This window comes from Taudactylus pleione, unplaced genomic scaffold (genome assembly GCF_031769625.1).
Source record: "Taudactylus pleione unplaced genomic scaffold, aTauple2 ptg000005l, whole genome shotgun sequence".
NCBI lineage: Eukaryota > Metazoa > Chordata > Amphibia > Anura > Myobatrachidae > Taudactylus > Taudactylus pleione.
The window spans coordinates 23204905-23220378 of NW_028284408.1; the positions used below are offsets into that span (position 1 = coordinate 23204905).

At 45.0% G+C, this 15474-nt stretch overlaps 2 protein-coding genes across 3 annotated transcripts in view; both read right to left on the reverse strand.

Moving 5' to 3' along the window:
• Window positions 1-15474, reverse strand: part of ADCY6 (adenylate cyclase 6) — a 208836-nt gene that overhangs the window by 90608 nt on the left and 102754 nt on the right. The gene's annotated exons all lie outside the window — the stretch shown is intronic.
• LOC148543287 (uncharacterized) lies at window positions 9574-11610 on the reverse strand. The gene is made up of 2 exons (XM_088478828.1): window positions 11166-11610; window positions 9574-10491 (listed from the first exon to the last, which is right to left on the reverse strand). The coding sequence occupies exons 1-2, from the start codon at window positions 11568-11570 to the stop codon at window positions 9916-9918; spliced, it is 981 nt and encodes a 326-aa protein (XP_088334954.1). The 5' UTR covers window positions 11571-11610; the 3' UTR covers window positions 9574-9915.

Below are 15474 nucleotides of genomic sequence, written 5' to 3' on the forward strand. Positions count from 1 at the left end.
AGCTGCTTGTACCACATTATGGGTACGACGCAATCAGGGAGATTGCTAGACTCCTCAGGGCAATTGCTACTATATCAGGGAGTCTCCCTGACAATCAGGGAGAATTGGCAAGTATGTTGTAACGTTAAGATGGACCATGTCCTGGGAAAAGAAATACGACTTCTAGATATTTTATAGCTTGGATACTGTACAGCAGCTGTGTTTCCACTGATCAGTAACTGGCTCTTCCCAGCTTAATTCCACTGAGTATATGAACATTGGAGGCATGGCCAGAGTGACTGGTGTACATGCAGCAATTTGTCCTACAACACAGGCATCCACATTCTGATAACTAATGGTGAATACACACGGTCATATATTCCTTCAGATCTGTACAATAACGATTTTAAAAATCATTCAATCATTGATATCTGAAGGAAAATCTGACATGTTTGTCAGATGAACGATGCTTGTTCCCGCTTGTCAGATAACGATATCTGACATCTGATGTGTTTGCAATCAGATATTGATGATTCCATTCATTTTAATACAGGCAAAAATCGTTCAAATCGTTGGTCAAATCGTTCATCTGACATATCTGACCGTGTGTATGCACAATAAGACCTATTGTTTGCTTTAGTTACAGAGGCCTGGGAAACTAATACATTTTATGAATAATGCCTAATATTTTGGGCCCACATACATCTAGCCTCCATGCGCGTTAAACAGCCCTTCTAGTCGTGCCATGCTGCATGTGAAATGCTACGTTACAGTTTCTCAGAGGCTGACACTAACGTATCATTTCGCACGCAGATACACCCTGCAGTCTCACACACAATACAGGCATGCTGCATATCATTTTAAACGGCAGAATTCAGCTTGTGTGTCTTATTCACAACGAAAATACGCTTGGTGCTACAGTGTCATACGTCGAGAGTAGGCAAACAAATTGGCGAAAGTGCGAGAGAAAGCAAACTGGTGATAGCGCAAAGTGCGAGAGAGTGCAAACTGGCTAGAGAGAGCACGTCCAAAAGCCAGCAAACTGGCGCGAGAGAGCAAGAGCCAGCAAACTGGCAAGAGACAGCCCAACATTCTGGCACGAGAGAGCAAGAGCAAAACTGGCAAGAGACAGCTAGAGCAAGCGAACTGGAGAGAGAGAGAGCCCAACATTCTTATTATGGCTGTAAAAAAATTGGCTGAATGACAGGATATGCCATAACTTTCATACTATTCAATTTATTCTAATTTAATCATAGGCTGAAAATTTCAAAATGTCATGAATTACTGATGTTATTATAAACATGAGAATATTGTTTTTTTTGTCCAAAATGCATCATTTTTGGACTCATGACAGTGTAGACTTTGTAATAACTTCTCTGAACTATCTCTGAGAAATTAACCCCGGCAACAAGTTCTCTATAACGGGTGAGAATTTCCATTGACAAACCCTGCTTTTGTGGAGATTCATAGAGGTGTAATGGAAAATCATGACTATCGGCTGTTAAACAAAAAGCTATTTACAAAAGCCTTAGAGCCACCTATGCTTTCACTCAGGTGATAGTGCCCAGGTGTTTGGTGTGTAGTCTAGTATATTTCAAGCTATTTACATTTATAGGAAACATACTGCCCACTGTAATTGCTGGAAGATGTTAATTAATTTGCACAATGTTTTAAAATGAAATAGACAACCTTTGTGAGCATTTTATTTTTATATAGGTACCGGTAGTTGCAATACACCCAATGCCACAATACAAATGCAATCACCTAACTTGGCTCACACTTTACACTGTACTGTGCTCTGCAAGCTAGACAGATAACTTTATTTGTGAAAGAGTGTGAGGAGTCAATAACAGGAGTTTACAGTCGGTGAGAGGGAAACCTTACCCCAAGAGTGGCAAAGCAAGCCCACATTCTGTCCCGGCTGGCGGGGTAAGTCCATCCAGTCACAATTTCAATATCACTAGCTGTGCATCTAGGTTTGTACACCCCGAACTGTACTGATCATTTAGGCCTTTGCCCTTCTGAAGCTGTATCTACACGCAGTGAGTAAACTTTCAGTGCGTCTCAGGCAGGCATGTATTTATTTTATCAGATAGATTTGTTTATTTATGTTGCCACTAGATACAACACACACAACTTTGCTCAATACATCCAGAGCATCTCAGGTTGGTGCTGTATCCAAGAGTAGCAAAATAAGCAGCTCTGCCTAATAATATAAATAAATTGCTGAAAGAGGAGGCCAGAAAGACAAAGCAATAAACAGGTAGTGCTTGGTTGTGTCAGACATTCATTGACACTGCAGACACAGTGTCCCCGCAGAGGGGCACACAAAAACAATACATCAAGCAGTAAGGAGGCTTGTCGCGACCAAGTTCAATCATGTGAAACCTTTTTAAGATGCCTTTTGGATGAGCAAACGCTTTTATCAAGTACCTGTGGTCTTCGATAAATGACATCTATACATATAAAACAAGGTTTTTCAGCGCAGCGCACTAGAGACTCCCATCCAATTGAAAAGGGTGTATGATAATGCCGTTTATGTAAAAGTATTGGGCTGCCAATTTCATTTATTGTCTTGTATATGAAGCCAGCAATCTACAAGACAATAAATGAATCGGAGTGTAGAGCAGTTTCTGTAAATCTCAAAGCAATACACACTTTTGTTAGTATGCCAAGGTCAGCTGGCGTTGGTTGTGCTGTCAGTGATCACTGAGTCTACAGAATTGGTGACTATCAATACTTGGGCGCTTTTGCAGTCCTTAAAAGAAAGCTAGTTTTAAAAAAGCACTCGGTCCGTACCAAAAATTTACCAATATGCCCCCTCTCCTACTTAAGCTGGGCACACATAATTTAGTGTGTACCCCCGCGATGCGCCGGACGTCACGGGCGACGGGCTGACATATCGGGCGGCCGGTACACATTAAACGATCCAGTGCTCGACCGCCCCATAATATGTCAGAACCAGCCGCATCCCGCCGCATGGGGTCATCAGTCACATTGTCAGATTGAGCTGCATGTAGCTGCAATCACCACATCTGACCCTCATTGCTCTGCAAGCTGGGGGTGCCGAAGGGGTCAGTGTTACATATTTGATACTGGCAGAATTCTTCTTTAATATCCCAGTATAAAAAGAGAAAGAAAATAAGTAGACTAACTTAAATACGGCAGTGATCACATTGCATCTGTTCCCCACATTTTACAACACAATGGCATTGCAGAAAATCTTGGACAAAGCATAGTAAAAGGGACATCACATTAAAAAGTTATAAGGATTTTAAAGAACTTATATGATCAGGATCTACGGAAGGGATAGGATACCATGTAAGCCAGACTTTAAAAACACATTATTGACTTAGGCAGATAAGGGGAACAAAGTCACTGGTTTAAATTGTTGTATTCCTTGTTTCTATTGTATGCACTCACTCACACACAAGCTGCCAATTACAGCTTATATTTAGCAGTACCCTGTAGAAAATGAAGGCTTGCAGAGACACAGGAGGGCCTTTAGAATACAGCCTTGTGATAATTTAAGGTTCTCGGAGTAACACCCCTCCTGAGAACCAGATTTTAATTACTAGAGAGGGTGACCCAGAAATCACTGAATAAGGGAGAGGCTGAGAAAACAGACAGATATAATAGACAGCACTTTTATTATATACTTTGCTTTGTGAACACGGTGGTATATTGTGTGCACTATTTACTTGTATAAAGGCAAGATTGCCAGAAGTTAGTAACAGGGCATAAGACAATATGAGGTCGATGCGCTAAACAGACTTGGTAGAGGTTACATCTAAAGAGGATGAATATTAGACAAAGCGATATGCATTAGAAAGATTAAAAAGTTACCAATCTGCATTGTCTACTTGACACGCATGTGAATTAAGGTCATGGGATGTACGGAATGATAATTGTTTCAAAGGAATCCAAGTGGCATCATAAGGGACCACTGGAAATCAAATGGTTGGACTGGCAGCCAGTTTTCATTCTCTTCTGACCTGATCAGTGTTTGAAGAGCCTAACCTAGATATACTGTTTATATTGTACATTGTACACACTTTTTACTGGAGTTCACATAACTCCTTTTCTAATTCTCTAAATCACAATCCATGCCCATTTAAAGGGGATCTAAAGTTTTAAATTTTTACATGTGGGGTTAAATGTACAGGGTAGTCTTACATTAGCTCCCTTTGTCCTGGAAGCAGGGGAGATCAGGCACCATAGTTTTAAGGGCTTTTAATGAGAGAACTTGCTGCATTTGATCTCCCCTTATACGGAAACCCTGTGACTGCAGACTACAGAACATAGGAAAAGGTGAGGGTCCCAAGGGATTGACCCCCACAAAAGTACTATTATTGGGAAGGGAGGGTCTTTACTACAATATGCATTGAAAGATGGAAAATCCCTTTAATTGCCTTTATATGTCAGAAGATGCACAGTTAAGTATCCGATGTTTATTTTATTCAAACACATATCAGCATCATGTCCGATCAAAAATATGATTGGTCAAGATCCAAATTCTGAGCTAAGCATTTATTTTTAACATTAGCATTAAAGAAGAATGTTGAAAACATTTTTAATATACTGTATATGATCATTACACTTGAACTATGAATCATACAAAGTATCAAAACTGTGCAATGTACTGCAAAACCGCACAAGCCCATCTACATGGTAATGTTTATCGTATGAATGCCAACAAATCTTTTGTTGTTTGATCAAAACAAATTGAGTAGGTAGGTTTTCATTTTAATCATCAAGGATGTTCCCAATCACCTGATTCCCTCCTAGCAATGGCACCCGGTGGTGCTTCGTCCCAGCTGCTTAATACCTTAGCAGGCAGCGGGTAGTAGTGGTGATGTTGTGAGTCCTCAGACTGGGAGTGCGGAGTTTGTCTGTGGCATCATAGCCAAGTACCCCACTCCCAGCGTAACACTGACATGAAGCTTCCCATGTAATAAGCTGCCAGCTGCTTCTCCTGCATGTCAGTAGCTTTATGTGAGGGTGCTCTTGGCATTACAAAAAACTGGATTAGTGACATTGGGCCTGTTTCAGAGTTAGGAGCAACAGAAAAAAAAAGGAGCAATAAAAACAAGCAATTTTCACCTTGCCAAAACCTTGTTGCAATTAATAACAGTATTTTCTATATATGCAAAATAAAATAAATGCATTTACACCATGATTTGCTACTTTTATACATCTGCTCCTCCTAAAGCCGGGTACACACTAGACGATGTGTGTACCCAGTGAAGGCAGATGCGACGGCATGATATATCGGGCAGTCCGTACACACCGCACGATCTGGTGTACAACAGCCCGATATATCGTTTCCCCGCCACATCCAGAAGCATGGTGTTATGCACTGCAAGCAGATCTGAAGATGCGACGAATGACGCACGGGAATGCACAATAGTGCATATACACCGGACAATTTGTCATTCCGATTCGCCTCAAAATGACAAATCGTCCAATATATTGTCTAGTATGTACCCAGCTTTACTCTGAATCAAACCCATCAGTTTTACAGATGACTGGGTTAGGTGATCAGCAAAATCCAACATGTTAGATAATCTCGATTCGCAGTTTCAGACCAAAAAATTTTCTGAATCAGTGAGTCAGGGATTTTTAACATGTTGTATTGTGCCAATAAATCAAGGACTCACCAGTCATCGGAGTCCGCTTATCGTCAGATTGGAATCGGGGATTCGCCCTTTAAATGTATGGCCTACAACACTCTGTCTTATGCATCACCTGACTATTGGCAGCCCTAGGCAATCACCTAGGATCATATAATGGTAACAGCAACCCTGTCCCACCATTATTAGGAGTAAAAGGTGTGAAAGTCATATATTGAACTCCTAACTTCATATGTCTAATGGGGGGCATCCACTAGACGATTTTATTCCTGTCCAACATCTTAAAGGGGGGCATCCACTAGACGATTTTATCCCTGTCCAACCTCTTAACGATTTTCCCTTGAAGTTTCCCTTGAAATTTGATCTTCCACTCTGAACGATTTGCAAACGATGTGCAAACGATGTGCAAACGATTTGTAAACGATTTTCAAAAGATCTAAGGATAAACGATGTCGTTTCAAACTGTGATTGACAGCTCTCAGCTATAGTGGGCAGATATTTTAGAGGGGTGGGCGTGGCTATACTGAGGGAATAAATAGCTGGCGGCCATTTTACTCATTGCATTTATGCTCTGTGGCTAGTTTGGTTTGGTTTATACCTGCTGAACGCTGTTGCATTGCTCATTTGCTGTGGTTTGTTTTTGGCTTGTCTTTAAACAAACTGTACTTATTTCTCTTCCTCATGGATCCTTCTTATCGCTATCGTGTGATGACAGCATATGCTGGAGTCGTGCTTTTAGCTGATAGGGAGAGGTCTGAGAGACGGAGAAGGGTGCACTCATGCTGGACCAGGGAGTGGTTGCTGCAGAGGGATACTCTGTCGCACATGCCACTGCTGATGGGACTACGTGAGAACAACCCTGATGACTTCCGAAACTATCTGAGGATGGATGACGTCACCTTCCAGGAGTTATTGAGTTTGGTGACGCCCTATATCGAGAGGCAGGATACGAGGATGCGAAGGGCCATACCCCCTGAGGAGAGGCTGATCGCTACCCTGCGGTTCCTGGCGACTGGCAGATCCCTTGCTGACTTAAAGTTTGGCGCCCTCATCTCTGCGCAAACTTTAGGTCGCATCATTCCGGAAACCTGTCGAGCCATATTTATGGTTTTGAAGGCTGAGTATTTTAAGGTAATCACATTTTATACTGTTCATTTATTAAGTGATCCAGGAACCCATTATCCCCCTCTCCCTTCAGAAATGTGTATGTGCAGGACTCCTAGTATACACATGCAGGTCCCCGCAGTCTGCCCTAATCTCTCACACATCATGTGCTGCCCCTCTACTATATGCTGCAGGACCCCAGTATTCCCCCCCCCAAATGTGTATGTGCAGGACTCCTAGTATACACTTGCAGGTCCCCGCAGTCTGCCCTAATCTCTCACACATCATGTGCTGCCCCTCTACTATATGCTGCAGGACTCCACTATTCCCCCCCCCTGAAATGTGTAAGTGCAGGACCCCACTATCCCCCCCACCTGAGATGTGTATGTGCAGGATATATTTTATTTGCTAAAAAACACTTCACATACCCTATTTTAAAAATCTGTTTTAAATTGGAATATAATGGGGTTGATGTATGAAGCCCAAAACCAGTATCAGCGCATGTTATGTGCGCTGATACCGCTTCTCCCCGATGTATGATCGGGGGGTCTGGACGGTAATTGATAGGGGCGCTATGTGCCTCTGTCATTATTGGTGCTGCTATCTACAAGATAGCAGTGCCGAGCATAAGGGCCATACCGCATGACCATTCGTCTGGCTGTAGCTGGCGTTATGGTCAGCTACAGCCTGGCGCTAGCCTATGCCCACAACAGGGACAGCACTGTCCCTTCTGGGGCTGCTGCCGGCTCTAGGGCTGCACATGGGGATCTCGCGATACTGGCGAGAGCCGGCCTGGACAGACACAGTGCATCAGCACTAGGCTGATGCGCTCTGCTCTCCAGCGGTTAGTGCCGGAGGGGGGATTTAAGGCTCCCCCTTTCCGTCCCATGAGATGTTCTTACAACTCATTGGTAGTGCTTCCTGCTTCGCCTCGGAAAAGAGGCGAAGCATGAAGCGGTATAGGGGCACGGTAAGTGCCGCTATCATACATCTACCCCAAAGTGTTTAAATCTCTTTTTGCATTTTTTTATTTTTTTTATTTATATTATTTTGTTTTAGTTTCCATCTACCGTGGAAGAATGGCAAACAATAGCTCAGCAATTTGAAGATAAGTGGAACTTTCCAAATTGTGGCGGGGCAATTGATGGGAAGCATGTGCGCATTGTCCCACCAGCTAATAGTGGCTCGCTCTACTACAATTATAAAGGTTATTTTAGCCTTGTGTTGATGGCCATTGTCAACGCCAACTACGAATTCATTTTTATAGATGTGGGTAAAAATGGCCGTGCATCAGATGGTGGATCATTTAAGGACACTGAATTTTACCATCGTATGATATCTGGAGCCCTCAATTTACCGCCTGTTTCACATTGCAAGCATCAATTGAACTTTGTGTTCGTAGCTGATGCGGCCTTTGCCTTAAAGGAGAATGTAATGAAACCCTATCCCCAAAGGGGTTTAACCAAAGAGCGGCGTATCTTTAATTATCGCCTTTCAAGGGCTAGGCGTACTGTGGAAAATTCGTTTGGCATCATGTGCAGCAGGTTTAGAATTTTCTATACACCTATTAATCTGGAAATTTCTAAAATTGAATGGGTAGTAATGGCGTGCTGTGCTCTACACAACTTGTTACGGCGTAAAGCTACATCGCAAACACACTTACCTACCTCTGTTTTGGAGCGGCCCGAACAAATGGTGAACAATGAACTCTTGCCATCAGTATCCCAATCCAGAGTCCCTCAGGTTGCGTCAGGGCGTGCAAAAGCAATAAGGGAGGAATACCTCCATTTCTTCAATGGTGTGGGTGCCGTGGAATGGCAAGATAATTACATATAATTGTTTATTTTACCCATACTTAATATTTGCAAAATGACAATAAAAGTTTTTTCAAACACTGACTTTTTGGATACTTATTTGAATTAAATTTACTAAAATGTCATTAGATCATGTACCAAAATGTTCCTAATTTAAAGTTGCTTATGCTTTTAGATAAATTCATTTTTAATTATTGTGTTTTTTTTTTTAAATATTATAAAGTGTTTTTTTTTTAATAAGATTTTGTTTTGGTTTTACAACAACATCTGGATATAATATGGGTATAAAGCAATGATTAGGTGTGAAAATTGTGGCCCTGATTCAGATACGGGCGCTCTGATAGAGCGCTCGATCAGAATCAGGGTTTTTTTTTTTTTTTAATTAAGTGGCCTCCTGGCCCCTAGCATAGCTGTGGGTGACCACCCACAACTAATGCGAGCGGCCAGGATGATGGTCGCCATGGCGACCATCCCGCTTGCAATGAGACCTTTGTGGTAGGGTCTCGGCCATCGCAAGCCCCAGAGAACTTTCGGCATTAACAGAGCCGGAATTTCACAAGTGATGTCAGTGGGGCCGCCCCCAGACGGCAGGCGTTCCGGCAGGAAAGCTTCCGTTTGGGCTTCCACCCCCCCGGCCCGCCCGCCAAAGGGGGGCGTGCTGTCACTCAACATCGACAGCACGACCCCTTTGGTGTGAGACCCGGAGCGACGGATTGCCCGTCGCTAGCCGGGTCTGGCGCATTTGCGCACGATGGAGCCGGCTCCGTGGTGCGCATGCCCAGTGGTCAACCATCGACCCCGTTGCGAGCGCTCAGTGCTTGCGACCTTGTCAGAATCAGGCCCTGAATTCACAAATTATTCAGGGTCAGTATACATAGGATGAATGGTACACATATTCAATTCACACACATAGGTTAATGAAAATCACACTCACAACCAAACATTTATTCTACATGAATGTACCATCAATAAAGTAAAACACAAGACCAGAGTATTGAAGTTGACAATTTTTATAAGTATAAAAAAAAAAAAAAAATGGACCGGATTCATTGAATATTACCAGGCCAATGAGTGCCTCCTCAGCAGGGACTACTCCAAACATGAGAAGCTTCAGGCACTGAAATAAGTGTAATATACAGTCGGGAGCTAAACAGTGATGTCAACATAAGCAGGGTGAAGAACAAGAAATAGGGTTCAAAAACAGTGTCCATGGGAGCACAAGAAGTATGCAGAAATCAAAACATTCGGAAAACAGGTGCAAATGTAGTACATTTGCCAAAGTTAAGGCACTATGTACATGCTCAAATTCAGCCTTGACAAAGAACCAAAGAAAAAGAAGTGTCACATTTTTGAATCACTTAAAAAAACCGAACATTAAAAAATATCTAATAATTAAAATAAATCTCATCATCGGCCTCCAGCGTGGCATGTGCACTCATCCATGATGAGCGCACTTCACTGCTGGATGTGGTGGGAATGGGAACTGGTGTCTGTGGGGCGCCCGACGCATGATAGGTGAGGGGATGTGACGGAGGAGGAATTGGCCTTAGTTGGGACGCGGGTCTATGAGGTGGGATAGGGAAATTGTCAGAAGACAATGGGGTGGGCTGCGCCATCATATATGACCCTATGTTACTATGCTCGTCCAATTTTCCATCGTGAGCTAGTAACAGAGCGTTATATATAAGACGCTTGAAATGATGCAGCTGGTTATGAGCCATGCTGTCCATTTCGTTGCCGATGTGAGCTGCAAAAGTTTGATTTGGACCGGGGGGTGCATGTAATACCTCCTCCGCGTGACTCAAAAATCTGTCACTTCTTGACGGGCCAGAGGATGGAGTCCTGGAAGCCGTCCTCCGCTTCTTGGCGGGTGCTGCCACTGCCGGCCTCTCGATTCTAGACTCCATAACCTCTGTGGTCTCGCTGGTTGAAGGGACAGGATTCACATCCAGGACTTCCGCCTTTGGAAAAATGACAAACAAATAATAAAAGTATTTAGCTATTAACAAAATAAACATACATACAGTGCCTTACAAGTTGTTTTTTAATTAAAAAATCACAACATTTGGAGCATCACCATCCTGTCCATCCTAGCAAAAATTATACACTATGGGCCTGAATCAGACCCGGACGCAAGTGGTGAGCGCTCGCAACGGGGTCGATGGTGGCCCAGAGCGTATGCGCACGACAGCCGGCTCCGTCGTGCGCATGCGTGAGACCCGGACAGCGACGGCCACTCAGTCGCTCCGGGTCTCTCAACAAAGGGGTCGTGCTATCGATGTTGAGTGACACCACGTCCCCTTTGGTGGGCGGGCCAAGGGGGTGACTGCCCAAACGGAGGCGTTCCCATGTGAACGCCTACCGTTTTGTGCCGCCCCACTGACATCACGAGTTATGTCAGTGGGAGAGATTTTGGCTCTGTTAGAGCCGAAATCTCTCTGGTGCTTGCGGCCAAGAGACCCTACCACAAGGGTCTCATCGCAAGCCCGATGGTCGCGATGGTCTTGACCATCGTGACCATCATCATGGCAGCTCGCTATAGTGGTCCTGATTCAGAGCTAGCAATCTGTCGCAGCAAGCGGCTCTGAATCATGGCCAATGTCCAATTAAAAAATACAATAGTTTAATGGCATACCTGGTCCTGCCCCTCCACATTCTCCACGAGGGTCTCTTCTTCCTCGGGAACCAGCGAAGACCGCGCCCGTGTCTTTGGCTCTTGGTCAAGGACGAATTTGAGCAAGTCATAGTACCATAATTTTGGCTTTACGACTTCATCTGCACCTGCTCCCGAATGTTTTGAATCTTCATACTTCTTGTGCTCCTTCAGGAACACTGTTCTCAACCCCTGGATCTTGTTCTTCACCCAGTCTATGCCAACATCACTGTCGCACTCCCGACTGTATGCTAACAACTTCTTCAGTGCCTGAAGCTTGACGTCACGATTGGAGTAGTCCCGATCTGCGTGCTTCCAAAGGCACTCATTGGCCTGGTAGATCTCAATGAACCCGGTCACAAACGCTCTGGATTGAGTTCCAGTCATGTCTGCAAGTGAGAAAAAAAAAATAAATAAAAAAAATGCATTATCCTATGCAGCCTCCCCAATATGCCCTTTATGCAGCCTCTCCCCCCTATGCCCTGTATGCAGCCTCTCCCCCTATGCCCTTTATGCAGCCTCTCCCCCCTATGCCCTGTATGCAGCCTCTCCCCCCTCTGCCCTGTATGCAGCCTCTCCCCCCATGCCCTGTATGCAGCCTCTCCCCCTATGCCCTTTATGCAGCACCCCCTATGCCCTTTATGCAGCCTCTCCCCCTATGCCCTTTATGCAGCCTCTCCCCCCTATGCCCTGTATGCAGCCTCTCCCCCCTATGCCTTGTATGCAGCCTCTCCCCCCATGCCCTTTATGCAGCCTCCCCCTATGCCCTGTATGCAGCCTCTCCCCCCTATGCCCTGTATGCAGCCTCTCCCCCTATGCCCTTTATGCAGCACCCCTATGCCCTTTATGCAGCCTCTCCCCCTATGCCCTTTATGCAGCACCCAAATGCCCTTTATGCAGCCTCCCCCTATGCCCTTTATGCAGCACCCCCATGCCCTTTCTCCAGCACCCCCCCACAGTATGCCCTTTACACTGCACACCCCCAAGTACCTCTATGCAGCACCCTCCAAGTGCCACACCCCGTTTGTGTGCCCCCTCTTTTACCCCTTCCCAGTGCCAGTCCCCAGGGAGTGCTACATTGGTGGACAGTGGTGTACAAATAAATACTTACCGATCTTCTATTTGGGATCCGCGTGGTCCTCCAAATGCTGCCTCTTGTCAGACGCTCCGTCAGGGCAGAATAATAAACAAAATGGTGGTGTGGGAGTGTCAGGGAGTGGTTCATCGTTTGATCGTTCACCCTGAACGATGTGCAAACGATGTGTAAACGATGTGCAAACGATTTACAAGCGATATAGAAGCGATCAAGTGAAATTGACCTGCATGTTCACTCGATGGAGGAGACGATCACACGACCAGCGGGAGCGCGCATCGTGCATCGTGAGAAACTATTTCTGCACAATGTGTAAACGATTTGTAAACGATTTTTAAACGATTGAACGATAACGATATCGTTATCGTTCAATCGCCTGCTAAAATCGTTTAGTGGATGCCCCCCATTAACGATTTTCCCTTGAAGTTTCCCTTGAAATATGATCTTCCACTCTGAACAATTTGCAAAAGATTTGCAAAAGATATGCAAACGATTTGCAAAAGATATAACAATAAACTATGTTGTTTTAATCTGTGATTGAGAGTTTTCAGCTATAGTGGGCAGATAGTGGTTCATCGTTTGATCGTTCAGCGTGAACGATGTGTAAACGATGTGTAAACGATGTGTAAACGATGTGTAAACGATGTGTAAGCAATCAAGTGAAATTGACCTGCATGTTCAGTCGATGGAGGAGACGATCAAACGACCAGCGGGAGCGCGCATCGTACATCGTTAGAAACAATTACTGCACGATTTGCAAACGATGTTCAGACGATTATCGAACGATTTTACCCCCCTTAAGATTACATAAATTATGTATATACAAGGCCTCAACAGGGGATTAACTGCTGAGCTGAAGGTTCAGTTTTTCTTTGCTTAATAATAATATTTATTTTTAAATAAGGATTCTATTCAAATGCTTCTTTGTTTTGCAACACAGACTATGATATTAGATTATATCATTTAAATTTTTTTGCAACACTCTGAAAAATAAGTGAGAGTTTGTCATGCTCTTCATTACAACAGTGCACCGCCTAAAAGCAATCATTATTGTTTAATCTACATAAACACACATTTATTTTCAGAATTGCTCCAGGGATCCCTCAGCAACTGTAGCATATTATTTATAGCTCATTGTTTGCAGAGATAATTCCTGTACAATTATCAGTGTTGCCACTCCTCCTAAAGAAATAGCAATTGCAAGAACTAGTATCAGGGACACCCACAGCACCCCGGACACCGATGTAAACACTCAAAAACTGGGTCTTTCAAAAGGAAAACAAATATGATGTCACATCAGCAGAGCAATGCCACAGAAACATGAACAGGGTGTGGTTATCCTGAAGTACCATACAGAAACAGTACTGTACAAAGCTCTCTCAAAACTTGTTAAGACATACACAAAGCATCACGGGTGATTTAAGGTGGATCTGATATTTTTGGTTTTATTACTTTAACATTTTTCTCACCTACCTGTCACTTGCTGAGGGTACTCTATATAAAGACATTACTCACAATATTTTATAAAGCAAAATCAGGACACAAATTAGCCTCTCCCTTAATCCACCCAAATCACTCCCCCTCCCAGTTCCGCACTCCTTTTTGGGTCCACGGACCAGGAAAATCCTTCCACAATGAGGACTAACAGGTATGCAAAACAGAAAACAAAACTACATGATTAATGAACATTTTAATAATTGTAGTTTAACCCTTCCAAGACTGGAGTGTTTTTGTCTAGTCTTCATATTTCATTAGTACCAATCCACAGAGACATTGCTAATATTAATTTTTTCAGAAATGCTTTGTGAAACCGTATGGCCACCAACAACCTATATAGTAAGTGATCCAAAAGTGAAAATATACCTTCAGGTATAGCTTATCCCTAATCTTGTTAACAGTGTAAATCCAGATGATTTTTTAAGCAATTTATAGTTTTTTGACGGATCGGAGTGACAAATTGTTCAAATCATCCAGTGTGTACACACTATGCGCTCTCTCGTTGTGTCATATTCAGATCTGCCATACATAATGCTCAATCTGAAAATGTGACGGACGATCCCATGCATTTGGATGTGGCGGGATGACAATTTGTGCGGTCGTTCACCAAATCGTGTGGTGTGTGGTGTGTGCAGACCGCACGATATGTCGTTCATCACATCTGCCGTCGGCTGGGTATACAGGTCGACTAGTGTGTACCCAGCTTTAGACTCTTGTGATACCAAATATGGTACACAGATCTCCTCTCAGGCCCCAGCTTCAGCCAGTACGCCCAGCCCCACCTCCACTACGACCCCCTCATTGGTCCAGGGCCCACTGGTTTAGGAGTACTCTACTAGACCTCTGCTCCACCATATGTGTGATTGACAGGGCAACCTCAATTATCAGCCTGCTCTAATATAAGTGTAGCAGGGCTGAGTGTACCAGTGCGGTCACTCACCCTGCTACTAGGCATCCTCACCCTCCACGCCTGGATGGTGGGGGTGCCTTGGGGCAGCGGGAGCCCCGGGCATCAGAGTGGGGTGGGATCCGGAGAGATCCCAGCCCCGTTCGAGCGTGTGGCGGGGCCCATCCGCAAGCTGGCCGGCCAGGATCGGTCGTGATCCCACCCCCCATCCGGCGCAGCGGGCGTGGAGGTAGCGGCGGATTGCCGCCGCTACTCCACGGGCATGATGGCAAGTCTGAATCTTGGTGGATTCAGACTCAGCCAATCAGCACGTGCCCCTTTGAATGTGGCGCCGACTGTGAACCAATCAGGGCTCACAGATCGGCAGCCAGCAGGGGATGGCCACGGCGAGCCAATCGTAGCTCGCCCGGTCATCACCCCGCCCCCTGGCGTCGGCTTGAATTAGCTGGCGCGAGGAGGGGACGGAAAGTGCGACCGCCAGGACGGAGCGGTGAAGAGCTCCCGAAGATAGGAGAAGGAAGACGACGGAAGTCCCGCAGGGCGGCAGCCATCGAAAAAGAGCTCACCCAGGCCGCCGCCCGCCGGGCGAAGAGCTGCAGACCGGCGCCCACCAGGAGTGAAGACGGAGAAGGCACCGGAGGCCCTGGGGCAGCAGTGTGCGACGCAAAAGAGCTAGCCCCGGCCACTGCTGCCCAGGTGAAGACTGCAGGAAGCCCGGAGGTGGCGGACGTTGTTCCACCTCCGGTGAAGACCACGCGGAGGCTGGGTCAGGCTCGGCTCCGCCGGAGGCCCTG

What these genes read in the sequence shown, in the direction of transcription:
- LOC148543287 (XM_088478828.1), bottom strand. Translation starts at nt 11,570, where the DNA reads ATGACTGGAACTCAATCCAGAGCGTTTGTGACCGGGTTCATTGAGATC. An exon ending in ATGTGGAGGGGCAGGACCAG is followed by an intron (nt 10,492 to 11,165) that starts GTATGCCATTAA and finishes ATTTTTCCAAAG; the next exon opens with GCGGAAGTCCTGGATGTGAA.